A 15,856-nucleotide genomic window follows, 5' to 3' on the forward strand; every position below is an offset into this window, starting at 1 on the left:
GCAGTGGGAAGATTACAAACTAAACACCTATTTTTGGTCTATCAGAGTAATCACTTCTAAGTCTCCTCTGATAATAAGACTGCAGCAAGGACCTCAGGACTTGGACATTGTCCAAATCTGATAATCTATTGCCATATAATAATTTTATAAAAACAAAATATTGAAAATGTGAGATTGAAAGTGACTTCTGTGACCTATTCCAAATTCCTACAAAAAGAAGCTGTTGGCTATGAGAGCAAACCTGTTAATAATCAGGGCTTTATCCTACCAGGTCTCTAAAATTTTCAAGGATGAAGGTTGTAGCCTTATCTCAAACATAGTAACATTGCAGATATTTAAGATAAAAAGAAATCTACACCAGAAGATACACAGATAACTCCAGGTAAAAAAAATATTATGGGAGAAAAATAGTTTTCTCTTTTAATTCTTAATTCCTAACAATGTTCTATAGACCTGCACTCTAACTAGCTATGGCATTCAACTTCAAACAGTTCCGTATTAGTTCCCTGATCTGTTTTGTCATTTAGGAAAAAAAATACTTTAATTACAATTCCATGTACACAAGTTTAAGCGCTAACACTTACTTGAGCTGTCCTTCTGCTGTGTCTGGATTATGCCTGTAGTGAAAATCTGTGTAAGGAGCTAAAATTCGCTAAACAAAAGAAAGACATGCATTACTTTCATGTAACAAAACAATTAATGGATTTTACCCTTTCATCAGTCCCACTCCAACTTGTCATATTTCTTTCTTTACAAATCACGCTCTTAATTTAAAGGTTAATTGTTTTGACATTTTGCATTAGCACAAAGTGTGAAATCTCAATTGAAAATCAAACATCTTCATTACCAATATATTGTTTAACTTCTGTCACTAAATAAGTAAAAATGAACCCACCTCTAATTCTACATCTGCTCGCACATACTGACGGGTCTTTGGATGATTAATGAGGTGCAAAACAGTAGTTATCAAAGCCTCATTTATTCGGCTTAGCTGACAATCAATCACATTTTTCAGGATGGTACTTAAGCCACCCCGAAGAGCCACCACCTCGGGATTCTGAAGTGCTAAACAAAAAACAGACCACTTCAATAAGTGATAAGAGAGAAAACATCTCAAGATTTTCAGTATGTCAAATTTGTCTGTTTAATACATATATCCCTTCCTTCCTGAATACTGCTGAGATTCACAGAAGGTGTATAATGGAACTGACAAACTGTAGCAATGAACTGAGATTTTTAATTAATTTTATCATCTAAAACTCTGGTCAAGCAGTCATCATTGTGCAGCAATTTTCCAGCATATATCTAACCAAGTTTCCACACAGTAAAGCTCAGGTTTCTCTGCAAAACAAGATGAGTCCAGAAGTACAAATCTTGGATAATTATAATTTAAAAAACTACCAAATTACTTATTTCTTTAAACCTGCAAACTATGTCTTGAAAACGCTGAAGTTATTTTGCACTAATATTAAGCTGAAAATACTCTGGAACTCACATACAGAGTTCTCACAACTTCCAATCTGTTGACTCTAGAAATTATCACCTGTTTCAAGAAAATATTTAACACAAAAATGTCAGTTATTAAATTACAGAACCTAAAGGACAGTACCCAACATCTTTGATGCTTAATAGATTTTCAGTTTAAAGCCTTTATTTTTTAATTTTAATATCGAGCTAGTAACTAAATCTACAAAATGGACGTTAAAAACATTTAATCTCTGATTCACTAGTTAATAAACAAATTCACCTTATTATTTGAATAAAAGCTATTTAATATGAAGACACAAGAGAATCCCTTCAAAAACTGATGACACCCATTTCAGTTTTCTTAGTTAGCTTCAGTTATCTTACCTAGTTCACAGATGATGGCAATACATGCTCGAACCATTCTGTCTCTTTCTTGAAGACCATCATTTCCAACTGCTATCAAAGAATTAGTAATAGAGCTGGGAAACAATGAAGCATTCACAGTGATCATCTGTTAAAAATAAAAGAAAAATATCATTTGGTTTTGTTACACTACTTTTCAAAATGTATTCAGATTCACCAGCATTTTGTTTCTTAGATAAAACCGTACAAATAATTCCACATAGAATTTGGTTATATCCTACAAATCCTGTAACTTCTTACAGTATTCTCAAGAATTTTTTGTTAATTTAGTTTACCATTCTCTTCCTGCTTTTTTTTTTTTATTATTATTTCATCATAATAAAGATACCTACTGACAAAGAGAAGATTAGAAACTCTTCTACAAGATTAATCCATACCACAACATTCATTATACCTATTCAACTGTTAAATTTGCCAAGACCAAATTATGTTTTGTAGGGAGCTGCTTCTGCACACAAAGGAAGAGAGAGCTGTAGACAACAAAAAACAACAGTCAAGAAAAGATGTTGCTACACTACTTGGAAGGCAACTGCTAGATATACCCCTGAGCCTTCACATATAGTATATGATCTTAGAAGTAACAGCTAATGTACCTCTACCATATACATCACAAAAAACTTACAGATTTTAAACGCTTCATATTGAAAAACAGATGAAAACCAGACCTGCTTTCATATGTCAATAGTCACTAAATTAAGGGATAAAGAACATGTGCAATAAATGTAAGACAAAACAGAAGAGATTTTTTCCCCCATAGTCCTTCACGCTACTTAAGAGCTCCTGTGCCAAAACCTTCAGCTGCTAGTTTAAGACAAGCAGAATTTAAACCACTTTTAAGGAGAAAAAGTTGTACACATTAAAGACAAAAACAATCAAACTAAACAAATGACTTTCCCAACCCAAATAAGGCTTTAACTGTACAGGCTGGAAAATGGTCTACTTTTTTCAGTTTGCTATAATCAAATACACATATCCTATGTACAACGGAACAGGAGCATTACTGTAGAAGTTAAGCAGACGTATTACTAAGGGGAATTAGGTTTCTGCTGTTGTCTGACTGCTTTAAAAAGGAAACAACATATTTCCTTAAAGCCCACTCAATCATATCACATTTTCTGCTAATGAAAAATACGCAATGTGAAAAAATGCTCAACAGCCACCAAACTTCTAAAAAATTTTTCAAGCCAGTTTGTTCAGATTTTCTTTCACATTCTTTTGTTTCCAAAAAAAAAGATATTAAAAAAATTGGTCTTTTCCAAAATTGTTTTGTCTGTGTTCACTCTTACAGCTCCCTGAGATGTCTAAGACATTTGTTTGCCAAAGGGGATTGTTTTTCTTTATTTGCAATGCTAAAGCGAGAAGAGATCGACCATTTTGGCAAAGACATTTTAACACTGTAACAAGTTTATTTTTAAGACACGTTTGAGAAACTTCTTGTCATACATAACATTATTACCCACAAAGCAGGAAGCCTTAAGATAGCACTCTAAAGAAAATCCAAACTCTTCCCCACCCACATAGTCTTTCATTTTTAGAACAGCATAAAATAATTAGCAATAGAACGGGTATATAAACATCTAGTAAATGCTAAAACACTTTCTGAAGTAACTTACTGTCACCCTTAGAGACACTGTTAAGTAACAAAACTCTCAATACAAAACATTCTTATAGAGCACAATTGAAATACAGCATTAGATTGCCAACTGTTCAAAAAAGCAAATAAACAAAAAAATCTCCAAAGTTTAAGTTTTGAAGTTATCATTTTTTTTTTTTTACTACCTTAACCTGCAAACTTTTTATAACAAGTTTATCAAAAATGCTTTTTTTATATATTTCAAAAACAGGACCAATACTTTGTATTTCATTCTTCACCTTTATGAAAAGGATAAGTGAAAGAATGTTTCAAAGTTTCATGTCGATACTATACTCAAAACAGGAATTTTTGATATAAAAAATAAAGAATTGTGTTCAGTTTTATCTCCATCAATGGAAATTCCACAGGAATTGTCTAGTCTGCTCAAGATTCTTAGTCAAAAAGATTAACATCAAAGTCAGGCTTTTTTTCCTTTGTTTTCTTTTTTTTTTTTTTTCTTCAATTAACAGCTATAACTTCTTCCTCATTTAGTAACATAAGAGTGTATAAAACTGCTGATGGAGAAATCCTGGAGTCAGCATAACTGACTGGCAGATGTAGTAAGACTATACGCAGTTAAAATTTTACCTTTCGGACTAATCGAAGTGCTTGTGTTCTTTCTACTTCATTACTCTGCTGTATGTCAATGCACCTAAAATAACAAAAACAAAAAACAACAAAAAAAGTTTCATTGTGTTTTTTTTTTGTTGTTGTTTTCACCTTAACAGTTAACATACTGCAGAAGTATTCATGCAACTAAATAAACGGAAGAAAGATTATTATGAATAATTGTTTAACACCTCCCCCCCCCCACCCTTAAGCAAGCATACTCAGAGTTAGTAGATTACGTTCAGTTTATGTAATTTTCAATTGTCTTCATCATGAGTAAATCACCAGGATACTTTCAAATGACAAGGCATAACAACTTCAGGAACAATTTAGTGCTATCTGCATCTGTCATTTCAAATAAGGCTAAAGAAAAGCATTTGTACTATTTCAAATCAACATGTTCTGTATGCTTTCAGATCAGAAATGTGCCTTTGCCCATCAAAATTTAACTGCATGCTAAAACTGAGCATGTGTGTGCACATTAATCCACAAATGTGCATCTGTTTTCAAGAAATCAACATTTGTATCATTATATCAAACCTGAAAATTTTAATGAAGGAAGCATCAGAATCGATAGTAAATACATCTAGTCATCATGCTGACCTTATCATCCCATTGTTAGTTTGTTCCTTAGCATCCCTGTGGTGTCATAGGTTATACTTACATTACAAATTCTCAGACTTGAACTACTTTTTCTGTCCTGTCTTTGTACTGGGCCTCTAGAGCACTATGGTAATTCAAAGAACAGGAATAAATCTACAGGCTACTACAGGCTTTTCAGAAGGGTCAGACAGGCTAGTGGGGGAGGGGAGCTGCCCTCTGTGTTAGGAAGTGGATAGATTGCTAAGAGCTGTGTCTGAGGAACAGCCATGATCAGGTTGAGAGCTTGTGGGTTAAAAGCAGGAATAGGTCCAGTAAAGGGCATCTAGTGGTTGGGGGCTGCTACAGGCCACCAAATCAGGGGGAGCTGGTTGATGAGGCCTTCTTGCTTCAGCTGCAGGAGATGTCGCACTCACAGGCTCTTGTCCTGATGGGGTAATTCAACCACCTGGATATCTGCTGGGATAGCGGCATGGTAGGTTGCAGACAATCCAGGAGATTCCTGGAGTCTGTCAAGGACAACTTCCTGGTCCAGGTAATAGATGGACTAACCTGAGGTGAAGCCTTGCTGGACCTAGTGCTCACCAATGCAGATGAGGGCATTAGAGAGGTTAAGATTGGAGGCAGCATGGGCTGCAGTGACCATGCCCTGGTGGACTTGGTGATCTGGAAGAATGCAGGCTTAGCAAAAATTAGAGTAAGGACCCTGTCCTTTAGGAGAGCAAACTTCTGGCTGCTCAAGGAACTGTTGAGTGGGATGCCCTGGGAAACTGTCCTTAAGGGCACAGGTACAGAACAGAGCTGCCAGCTCTTTAAGGACACCCTTCTGAGATTGCAATGGCTCTCCATCCCCCAGCAGAAGTCGTCGAGCAGGGGAGGCAGGCAACTGTTGTGGCTGTGCAAGGACCTGCAGCTTAAACTGGGGGAAAAGAGGGAAATGTTCAGGAAGTGAAAGCAGGGTTGTATATCCTGGGAGGAATACTGGGTGGTTGTCCGTGGGTGTAGAGATAGAATTAGGAAAGCCAAGGTGCAGATGGAGCTGAACTCAGTGAGAGTTGTGAAAGGTAACAAGAAGGGATTCCACATGTACATAGGCAGGAGGGAGACAGGCCAAGGAGTGTGTTCCTCTTCTGATGAAAGGTATTGGGGAGCTGGTTTCCTCAGACACAGAAAAAGCTGACGTACTCAATGAGTGCTTGGCCTCAGTCTTCACGGGTGGTCAGGTTTCCCATGTCTGCCAGGACCCTGAAGCTCTAGGTGAGTGTGTGGAGAAATGGATTCCATATATGATACAAAGAGATAATCTGAGACAGCCAGCATGGCTTTGCCAAGGGCAGATCATGCCTGACCAATCTGGTGGCCTTCTATGATGGCATGATGGCTCCGGTGAACAGGGGAAGAGCGATGGATGTCATCTACCTGAACTTCTGCAAAGCCTTTGACATGGCCACTCACCCCACCCTTCTCTCTAAATTGGAGAGGTGTAGATTTGAAAGATGGAATATTCAACAGATTAGGAATAGGTATGCTGGACACAGCTAAAGGGTTGTGATCAATGGTTCTGTGTCAGGGTAGCGGCCAGTCACAAGTGGTGTCCTTCAGGGGTCGGTCTTGGGACCAGTGCTTTCTTCAACATCTTCATCAACAACATACACAATGGCATCAAGTGCACCCTCAGCAAGTTTGCAGACAACACCAAGCTGTGTGGTGCACTCGATACACTGGAAGGAAGGGAAGCCATCCAGAGGGACCTGGACAGGCTGGAGACGTAGGCCCATGAAAACCTCATGAGGTTCAATAAGGCCAAGTGCAGGGTGCTGCACTTGGGTCAGAGCAATCAGAGATATTTACACAAACTGGGGGAAGATCTCCTTGAGAGCAGCACTGCAGAGAAGGACCTGGGTCATCCCGGTGGTTGAGAAGCTGGACATGAGCCAGCAGTGTGTGCGCTTGCAGCCCAGAAGGCCAACTGTGTTCTGGGCTGCATTAAAAGGGGAGAGGCCAGCAGGGAGAGGGAGGTGATTGTCCCCCTCTACTTTGTGTCCAGGCATGGGGCCCCAGTACAGGAAGGATGTTGAGCTCTTAGAGCAGGTCCAAGGAGGGCCACTAGGATGATCAGAGGGCTGGAGCACTTCTCCTATGAAGAAAGGTTGAGGGAAATGGGCTTTATTTTTTATCTTGGAGAAAAGAAGGCTCTGGGGAAACCTCATTGTGGCCTTCCAGTAATTGAATGGAGCGTATAAACAGGAGGGGGAATGGCTGTTTACATGGGTTGACAGTGACAGCACAAGGGGGAATGGTTTTAAACTGAGAAAGGGGAGGTTCAGGTTAGATATTAGGGGGAAGTTTTTCCACACAGTGGGTGGTGACACACTGGAACAAGTTGCCCAAGGAGGTTGTGGATGCCCCATCCCTGGAGGCATTCAAGGCCAGGCTGAATGTGGCTCTGGGCAGCCTGGTCTAGTGGTTGGCAACCCTGCACAGAACAGGGAGGTTGAAACTCGATGATCATTGTGGTCCTTTTCAACCCAGGCCATTCTATGATTCTATGACAAAACAACTGAAGACATGAAAATTATTAAGGTTGCAACCTACCAATACTACTGCAGGTTTATTTCTGATTAATAGTACTTATGACTGAGACATCTTTAGTATGTCTAATTTTTTAAGATTATTCATGTGTATCAAATATTAGAACAGCATTGCCTTTGCTTTGTAAGTTATTACTATTGTCCCTCTTTTTAAGAGTTGGATACTATTCACCCTGAATTAAACAGACTTCTGTAAAACTACATATAAAAAATGTAACAAGATATTAAACCTATTTTCACCTGTCCCAGCCATGAAAAAACATATAATGTAGAATTTCAGAATTTTACAATTTGCAACAAGAAGGGAAAATTACCGGGCAATCAGGTAATCCACTTTCAATTTTAGCACCTTCTGGAGAATACTAGAGTCTCGAATGAGATAGCGAAGGGCTCGCAATCCTGCTGCTCGCACCTCTTTTGCTTCATTTAGTAAAGCTAACCGCAAGCTACAACAAAGGAAACAAAGAGAGCAAACAGTTACACAGTTGTTGGTAGATTTTACCATCTGAAATATAGCTACTACCTACTCCTTTAAAATAAACTGTGATTTTTAAAGAGATATCCTCAATTAATTTTCTGTCTTTGAAATATTCACCAGTACAATCTAGAAGTTGAACCCTCACATTGCCAGAAGATGGAGACAATATATTAATCTGAACATTGATTTACTTTTAAAATCAGTCTGTGCATCCCTGAAGTTACATATCACCATGATCTATATGTGACTTGTTATTTAACAAAGCAGCTGAATACAAGAATAATCCTGAAAAAGTGTTCTAGATCAGTTAAAATTTCCCAGAAAGACACACAGGTAGGCAGGATTTCCTCCTGTGCTACACTGCTAACTCCTAAACATGGACCCTTAAAACAACGTCTTGACATTGAACTGTGACAAATTTCTGTCTTAACTAATTAATAAGAACTTCACTCTGAAGATACTATAGCACTGAAATGTTTGCGTGGAATATGAAAATAAATGGAAAATACACAACTTAAGCAGCCCTACATTGCGTAGATCTCTAAGCATTTCAACAAATAACCAGAGCGCATTCTTACCTACAAAGATTTTGAAAATATCGAAAAAGTGTGTTACTTGCACCAGTATAAATTGTCCCAAACAGAACTGTCATCACCGCGTATATCCTAAATCATCAGGGTTTTTTTTGTTTGTTTTTTTGTTAAGTAAGGAAATACCCTGAAGACATCCAGAGATACAGCATCATAACATTAAATGGCACACAGTCCATCTCAAGGCCCTTAGAAGATTCGCCCACCTTCCTTAACTACAAAGGAAGAAAATACTCTTAGCTACATATTTTACTAGGACTGCTTCAGCAAACATGTGAGAATGTGAACACTTCAGCCAGTGAGATGGAATTTCAACCTATACTAACAGATTTTTTTTTTTCTTCTCCTGTTCTTATTCTAAAATGGTCATGCACAGTAATCAACTATTCTGACACCAAGATCTTCTGAATCTTTCTGGAGATCAATTAGTCAGTCCATGTAGAAGTCATTTTAACAGTAATCTACTCCATGAGATATCTAGACAAAATAGAAAGCCTAATGTACTAGATGGAAATAAAAATGAACTGACTATTATGAAAATAGTAGAAGAACTGAAAGAAATCAGGAACTATTGGACATGAAGCTTGATGGGCCAGTGCTAAGTGTTTGGAAAGAACATTTACATGACGTATCCTCATATATTTGTTAGCATTCTATTATAAAACAGTAGCAATTACAACAGAGGAAAGGTAATCAACATGTCTACACAAAGGATTCCATAGTTCATCCCGATGAACATCAGATATTCTTGAAAGAAAACTGGCTAACCACATGAAAAAAAAACATAGTTTATGCAAACCAACTTCTGGTAATCTTTCGAAATACTTGCAAGGAGTTGCTACAACAGTGCATTAAAAAGGAAACACTTTCCTAACTTAGCAAACCCAACTTTAACACAAGAAAATGCTGAAGATTGAAGAAAGAGATATATAGAGGTTTTAGGGTGATGAAAACTGGTCACATAAATCAACAGGATGAATGCAAAGAGTGAAGATGAAGGAACGGAAGATTTCTGTCCTGAAAAATTTTATTCTAATTTTTATCCTCTTAAGTTTCAGGTTCACAATCTCCTTTGAAAAACAGTGTTTAATGCACAATTCATATTTTGGAAAAAGACTATGGGAAAATTACAGATAGTATTATGTTAACTAGAATAGGATAAGGTTATAAAAATTTTCAAGGCAACAACAATTTTTTGTATCTAAAACTAACAAGATAATGACAAGTCAAGATTGTTAAGTTTGAGATTTTGAAGCAGACACTGGATCAACTGAACGATTCTCATCTGCACACTGTGCATATATCTGACTAAAAGCTGAAGAGACATTATGACGGGATAAGGAATAAAAACTTAACAGCATGCTACTTGCACAGTATTTTAAGTGATGCTAGAGAAATTAAAAACTTACTAAGATAGCACAAAGGCTGATAAACTTTAATACTGACAAGAAGTATGGAAGGACTAAAAAAGGACAGAATTAGAAAGAATATTCGCTGACTACTACAGCTTCATTCTAAGACTTATTTCCTAAACTGCCTCATCCCTACTCTCTACAGTGGAAAAAAAGTTAGGGTTTTGACAGATTTCTGAACCCATGAGATAACTGTACATATTGTGAATTTCAAATGGCCAAAGCCTCTCGGTATGTTAAAGACCTCAAAAATTTGAGGCCTACCAGTGTTCTATGCTCTTCATGGCTCAAGGTCTCCACTCAGCTATCAATGTCCTTACGCTCTGGAAACCATAAAGATCAATCTACACTGAGAAATGTGTCACTACTACCTCCATCTGCTGGCAGGAAAAAACTAAAAGTTACCTAGACTAACTAAAAATGAATGAGTTCTAAAAATTATATCTTCTAACTCAAGAACAACTGTAATTACTGTAGACTACTGTTCAGACTACAACTGTCCTTAATTTTGTTTAGTGTTCTGTCAGGATTAGTGGCACCAAAATCTAAAATTTTATAGGAAATGCCTAATTTTTCTTGAAATCTTTAATTCCCTTGCAGTATAATGTTTTCAAGTTAACCATTTATACTCCACAAATGCAGGAACTCATATAGCACTTCTTATATCCAATTCTTGCATTCCATGAATTCTTGCATTCAAAATAAATTTGTTCTCTACTACAAGACTAGCATGTGAAAATCTAAGGCAAAGGTACGAACACCAGCAGAGCAAGTCACAAACTTAAATTATTTCCAAAAGAATATGTGTATTTAGCCTAACTCAAGGTCACATCCTACACTGACTATAAAGTTCAGCATTTGCAAATTACTCAGAAAGGCTCTATGTCATATAGTAAAATAAACTGCAAACAGAATACTGTGTAATATCTACAATCCTGTGAAGTCTTGCTTGAGAAGTCTATATAGCATAAGAACAATCCAAATTGCACATATTTCTGACAAATGAACCATCAGTATAATTACAGTTATTAATGACTAAGCATTTTGATTGCATTCTTAAGCTTGAAAGTGATCACTATGAGTAGAACAATCTATGCAGATTAAATTTACTTTTCCTGTACATACACAGGAATCATTGGATTGATCAAAGTAATACTACAAACTGATACTGTTTTCTATTCATCTTTTTCATCTTTTTTTTCATTGAGAAGCCTTTTTTTTTTTTTAACATTTTGCTTAGCATGTTGCTATTTTTCTTTTTTTTTTTGTCTGCTAAGAATAATGTATTCTTATCCAACTGTGTCAGGATTAGCAGATCTGAGGTTTTTGGTTTTTTTTCCCTATAAAAACAAAGAGTATGTGCAACCTTTCCAGACTTGTATTTAAAAATGTGTGGTAAACTTTTAATTTTGAAGCTATACCCTTCAGAGATGTTTTGTATCAACGCAGAACACTACAGCAGATAACAAAGAGAGATGAGGAGATTATGAAGTACTGAAGTTTTAAACAGCTAAACATGCATCCACAGAAATATGAGCACTTAGAACAACATTCAGCTTAATCAGAGAAATCAGTTCTATTTAAGATAACAGAAGTACTTAGAGCACCTGCACAAAAATCACACTAATTTTACTTAACTTTTACTTAAGTTTTACTGAAAGCTTGATGAGCTTTTCTAGAATTGCTCTACTAAATTAGAAGAGTACATTTGAAAGAACACAAAATCATTACATACTGGATCTTGTTTCTCTTATACCTCCAAAGCTGAACCTCAGTGCCCAATTGCCAATGCCTACACAAATTCACAGAAGCTCTGGAAATAGGCATGTAGTTACTTTTAACTGTCAGAAATTGATACAGAATATAGGAGAATTCCATTTGAAAGTATACACACAATATCTTAGCAGCAAGTTAAGCAACGCTGCAAAGCATTCACATGTACACAAAAATAAAATGTTCACCCTTAAATATGAAATTAACATGAAGAGTATGTATGTTCCAAATTCCTTAAGAAAAGATTTTTTTATACAAGTCCTTTCTGCAAGTACTGAGATATACAAAGGTATTTTTACATTTGAGGAAATACAGAACAAATATTCACAGTAATATTTTTTCCCCTTTGCCTGAAAGTGTATTATTTACTTCTGATTTTATACAATGAAATATTCCTAAAGTTTACATTCATATTATGACATTTTGAACACATTGGAACTATAAAACACGAGTGCCAAAAGTACAAATGGAATTTATTTAATTGCTTTAAATAAAGTACCAGTTTTACCCAAGTATCCTAGTAGCATCCTTGTTTTCCTTACTACTTACCATATTATGATCCTGTCATATGTAAAACCTAGCTTTTCTTCAGCATGGCCAGTATTACAAAGAAGCTGAAAATAAAAAAAAAGCATACATTACTTACAACTCTATAAAAAATGACTACATAAAATGTAAGATATTTGGTAGTACTACCCAAGTAATGCAAGGAATTTCATTCATTGCAAGTGAAAGCATAATCAGACTTCCTTGATTGTTTTTGCTGCCAGTATTCTGTTTCTATATACATGAGATAAAGAAGTCTTAGTCCTCTTAGAAGAGAAATACTTGCAGAACTGTGTAAGTTGCCTACTGACAGATTTTTCAACTCTACTTTCAAAAGCTATGCTTCAGATTGCTCCTCTAACTGCTTTTAGACTCTGTAGAAGATGTATTTGTTGTGCAGCTGGTAACCTCAGTAGAGATTAGAAAGCCTAAAGAATGTAAAACATTTGCATTGAAAAAACACAGATAGGGTGATAGTTTCGAACCAAAGCTAGACACAGATTGTCCACAGCAGCACAGGCACAGAAAAAGGAGAAGCTGAAAATCTGTCCCACAAGAGATATTCAGCCTGACCTGCCATAAATTTCTCAGGATTTGTAATTTTTAGAACCTCTAAAATAAGTGCAAGGGTTGAATGTATACCTATAAGCTGTATGAGCTTCTAAACACTTCAAGCTCATTTGTCAGTTTTGAGGACAAGGCTTAAGTTTTAAAAATGCAGCTTTCAAGGCCAAAGCCAGTCTCAAAAGAAGCAAATCAAGTGCATGTCATGCTTTAACCTAACGAGAAAAAAAAAAAATCTCTTATTCAAGAAGATTTGATACTGCTCTCCTTCGTATGAGCAACAAAGAAATTCCTAGACATCTTATTTACTTTCCATTCCTAAAATAATAAAAGAGTATTATAGCCAAATGTGAAAGCACTTGAAATAAAGGACTTCCAAAAACTCAAGTGACTAATACTGACTGCGACAGTTCTGCAGTTTGTCCCTTCTGAAAGAGATATTCATTCAATTCTAAGCCACAGCAGTGTTAACAGTTTGTCCTTCATACGGAAGTTCAGTGTTTGTGCAACTAGTGAATACCACAGGAATTATTAAAATGCAGCAAACACTGCCCATTTACTATTAACTCCATTTTATTAGCACAACAGTCACTCAAAATGAAGATATTTTAATTTTATGCTCAACAAGAACAAGTTCTTGCAGGGACTACATTATGTATTAAGTAATATTTATTATTCTGAGCAAAATACACAACAACTATGCTGAAAATCAAAGCTGTTAGAGAGACAGATTATTGTAGCCCAAAGATGGAGCTGACCGAGGCCAATTGCATTTAACTTAGATTATTCAATCTTGCATTTCTCTTAGCAGTGACTATACGAAGAAATAATAAAACATATGGAAAGTTATTATACAACCCGTTTCCTCCACCTTTCAATTTTAAATAATAAAACTAGGCAATCACATGCATTAACTGATTATGATAATATGTGAAATCCTACTGTCAATCTGTTTTTATGCCATACTGCTGGACTGCCTAAGGCCACCACTGCTGCCTTAGCATTTCTATTGATATCTCATGAACTGTAAAAATTGGCTGGCAGAGTGTAAGCAAAACAGTGTGAGAAGACAGTGAGTAAAAACAGTTTCTTGTTCACTTCAGACAAGTTCATCAGCAGTCATTCAGGCTGCCGTTAAACATCTAGACCTCACCCCTCATTCTCCTCACCTACAAATAAGAAAAATGAATTTAACATACACCAGACCATTTTCAGCAGCCTTTCTCCTCCTACATTCCAACATATGAACAAGCTGCTTATTTCAGTGGTTCTGTAAACCAGTCTCAAAATGCATAGTTTCGATCAGTCTCACTGATGCATAGTTCTGTTTAACAAGTGAAGGGAATTATAATTACAAATGCAGAGATTTTACTTAGAAAGCTGCCGGTCCTGATAGTGGACTGTCATTTCAGGTAATCTCATGCCTTCCTAATGGATGAGATTTCATTTTATTATTCCATATTCTTCCATAAACTAGAAGCAGCATTGCGTCTGATGTACACACAACAGCAGGCTGCAGACAAACCTCATATCCTGAAGTGCCACTATACTATCTCTGTCATCTGGAACACACTCAATTCTCAAGACTAAACTAGAGCTAGAGCAAAGTAACTGCTTCTCTGTCAAACACATACAGCATAGCTATTAGCTCCTCAGTACAGACTGTTTTCAACAGTTTGATCTTACTTTGAAACTCAGTCGTAAAAACTGATGATATTTTGTAACTTCAGGAAAGTTTAACTGCTGTATGGATTTCTGAATATGGTAATTATTATCAGTATGTGAAGTGTGTCCATGCATGCAAAAAACCCCTCACAAGGGAATGAATAGTTAAAACAAGCTGAAAAAAGTAAACAAAAGACTAGCTACTAGTTAGTTATTCTGACTCCAAGGGGCCACCATTATGTTACTTAAATACTGGGTCCCTTTAGAATTTGCACAATATCATCTTCTTATAGGATTAATAGCTAGAAAATAATTTAAAAGATGGACAACAAGTTCAGAATTCAAAATCTTTCAGTGATTCAAAAGCAGTGCCCAAACTGGATAAGAAAATCCAATTCAGTGAACACTGTATCCTAACAATCAGACTTCCACACATTAAGAGTCACAGAAAAACTGTGAAGAATCCAGCAGAGAAATACAAACACTCCAGAAATGACATTCACAATATCAAATATGGAGTATGGTAACAACTTTGAGAAGTAGAGCAAGATTTATGAGTTACAGCAGTCTATAACCTAAGCGACTGGAAATGTTAAACATAAGGTAGTCCTATTAAGATGCTTTCTTTGGAATAGGCATATATTATGTTTGAGACTAAGATTTTTTTTTTCTACTTCTCAGGCTGCTCTTAAAACTGCACAAACAACAAAATTTTGGGCTCCACATTTCAAGACCAGACATACTGGAAAAAGTGGAGCAGCAAAATATATATGGGACATAGAAAATACATTGACAGAGTTAATTTAATCTAAGATACTAAAATACTTGCAAGGTAAGGCTGGATTGATATGTATTTAAAAGGGAAGAAAGAGGCTGCTTATAGTGCTTATAATATGCTTATAGGCTGCAAGATACTGTTAACTGTTAACTGTCTGAATGCTTTGGGTATTTGCTTGGTTATAAAAGTCTGGTCTGAAACATATCTAGGGTAAAATCATTCTACTTTCTTTCCATTTCACTTTCAAATAACATTAAGGAGATTAACGAATCTGGACATAATGCAGTAATTTTTGTAGTTGGCTCAATTCATGACAAAGATAAGTTTGCAATGCAGGCCAGAAGGCCAACTGTACCCTGGGTTGCATCAAGAGAAGCATGACCAGCAGGACGAGGGAGGTTAATTCTCCCCCTCTGCTCTTGTGAGATACCACCTGGGTTACCATGTTCAGTTCTGGAGCCCTCAACACAAGAAGGACATTGAGCTGATGGAGAAGGTCCAGAGGAGGGTCGCAAAGATGATCAGAGGGGTGGAGCACCCCCCATTCAAGGACAGCCTGAGGGAGCTGGGGCTCTTCAACCCAGGAAGGCTCCAGAGGGACATTATAGCAGCTTTCCAGTACTTGAATGGGGCCTACAGGAAAGCTGGGGAGGGACTTCTTAATAAGGGCATGTAGTGACAGGATCAGAGGAAACAGCTTTAAACTGGCAGAGGGTAGATTGAGACT

The 15,856-nt window shown here is 36.6% G+C and overlaps 1 protein-coding gene across 1 annotated transcript in view; it reads right to left on the reverse strand.

The window, feature by feature from the left end:
• The window catches only part of RICTOR (RPTOR independent companion of MTOR complex 2), an 80,132-nt gene that overhangs the window by 39,918 nt on the left and 24,358 nt on the right, over positions 1 to 15,856 (reverse strand). The window contains exons 4-9 of the mRNA XM_003642978.6: positions 12,126 to 12,190; positions 7,638 to 7,769; positions 4,112 to 4,175; positions 1,852 to 1,978; positions 896 to 1,065; positions 585 to 652 (exon numbers count right to left, since the gene is read on the reverse strand). Of these exons, the coding sequence (XP_003643026.1) occupies positions 585 to 652; positions 896 to 1,065; positions 1,852 to 1,978; positions 4,112 to 4,175; positions 7,638 to 7,769; positions 12,126 to 12,190 (626 nt within the window). The remainder of the gene's footprint in view (positions 1 to 584; positions 653 to 895; positions 1,066 to 1,851; positions 1,979 to 4,111; positions 4,176 to 7,637; positions 7,770 to 12,125; positions 12,191 to 15,856) is intronic.

The sequence above is a fragment of the Gallus gallus genome, chromosome Z (genome assembly GCF_016699485.2).
Source record: "Gallus gallus isolate bGalGal1 chromosome Z, bGalGal1.mat.broiler.GRCg7b, whole genome shotgun sequence".
In the NCBI taxonomy this organism is placed as follows: domain Eukaryota; kingdom Metazoa; phylum Chordata; class Aves; order Galliformes; family Phasianidae; genus Gallus; species Gallus gallus.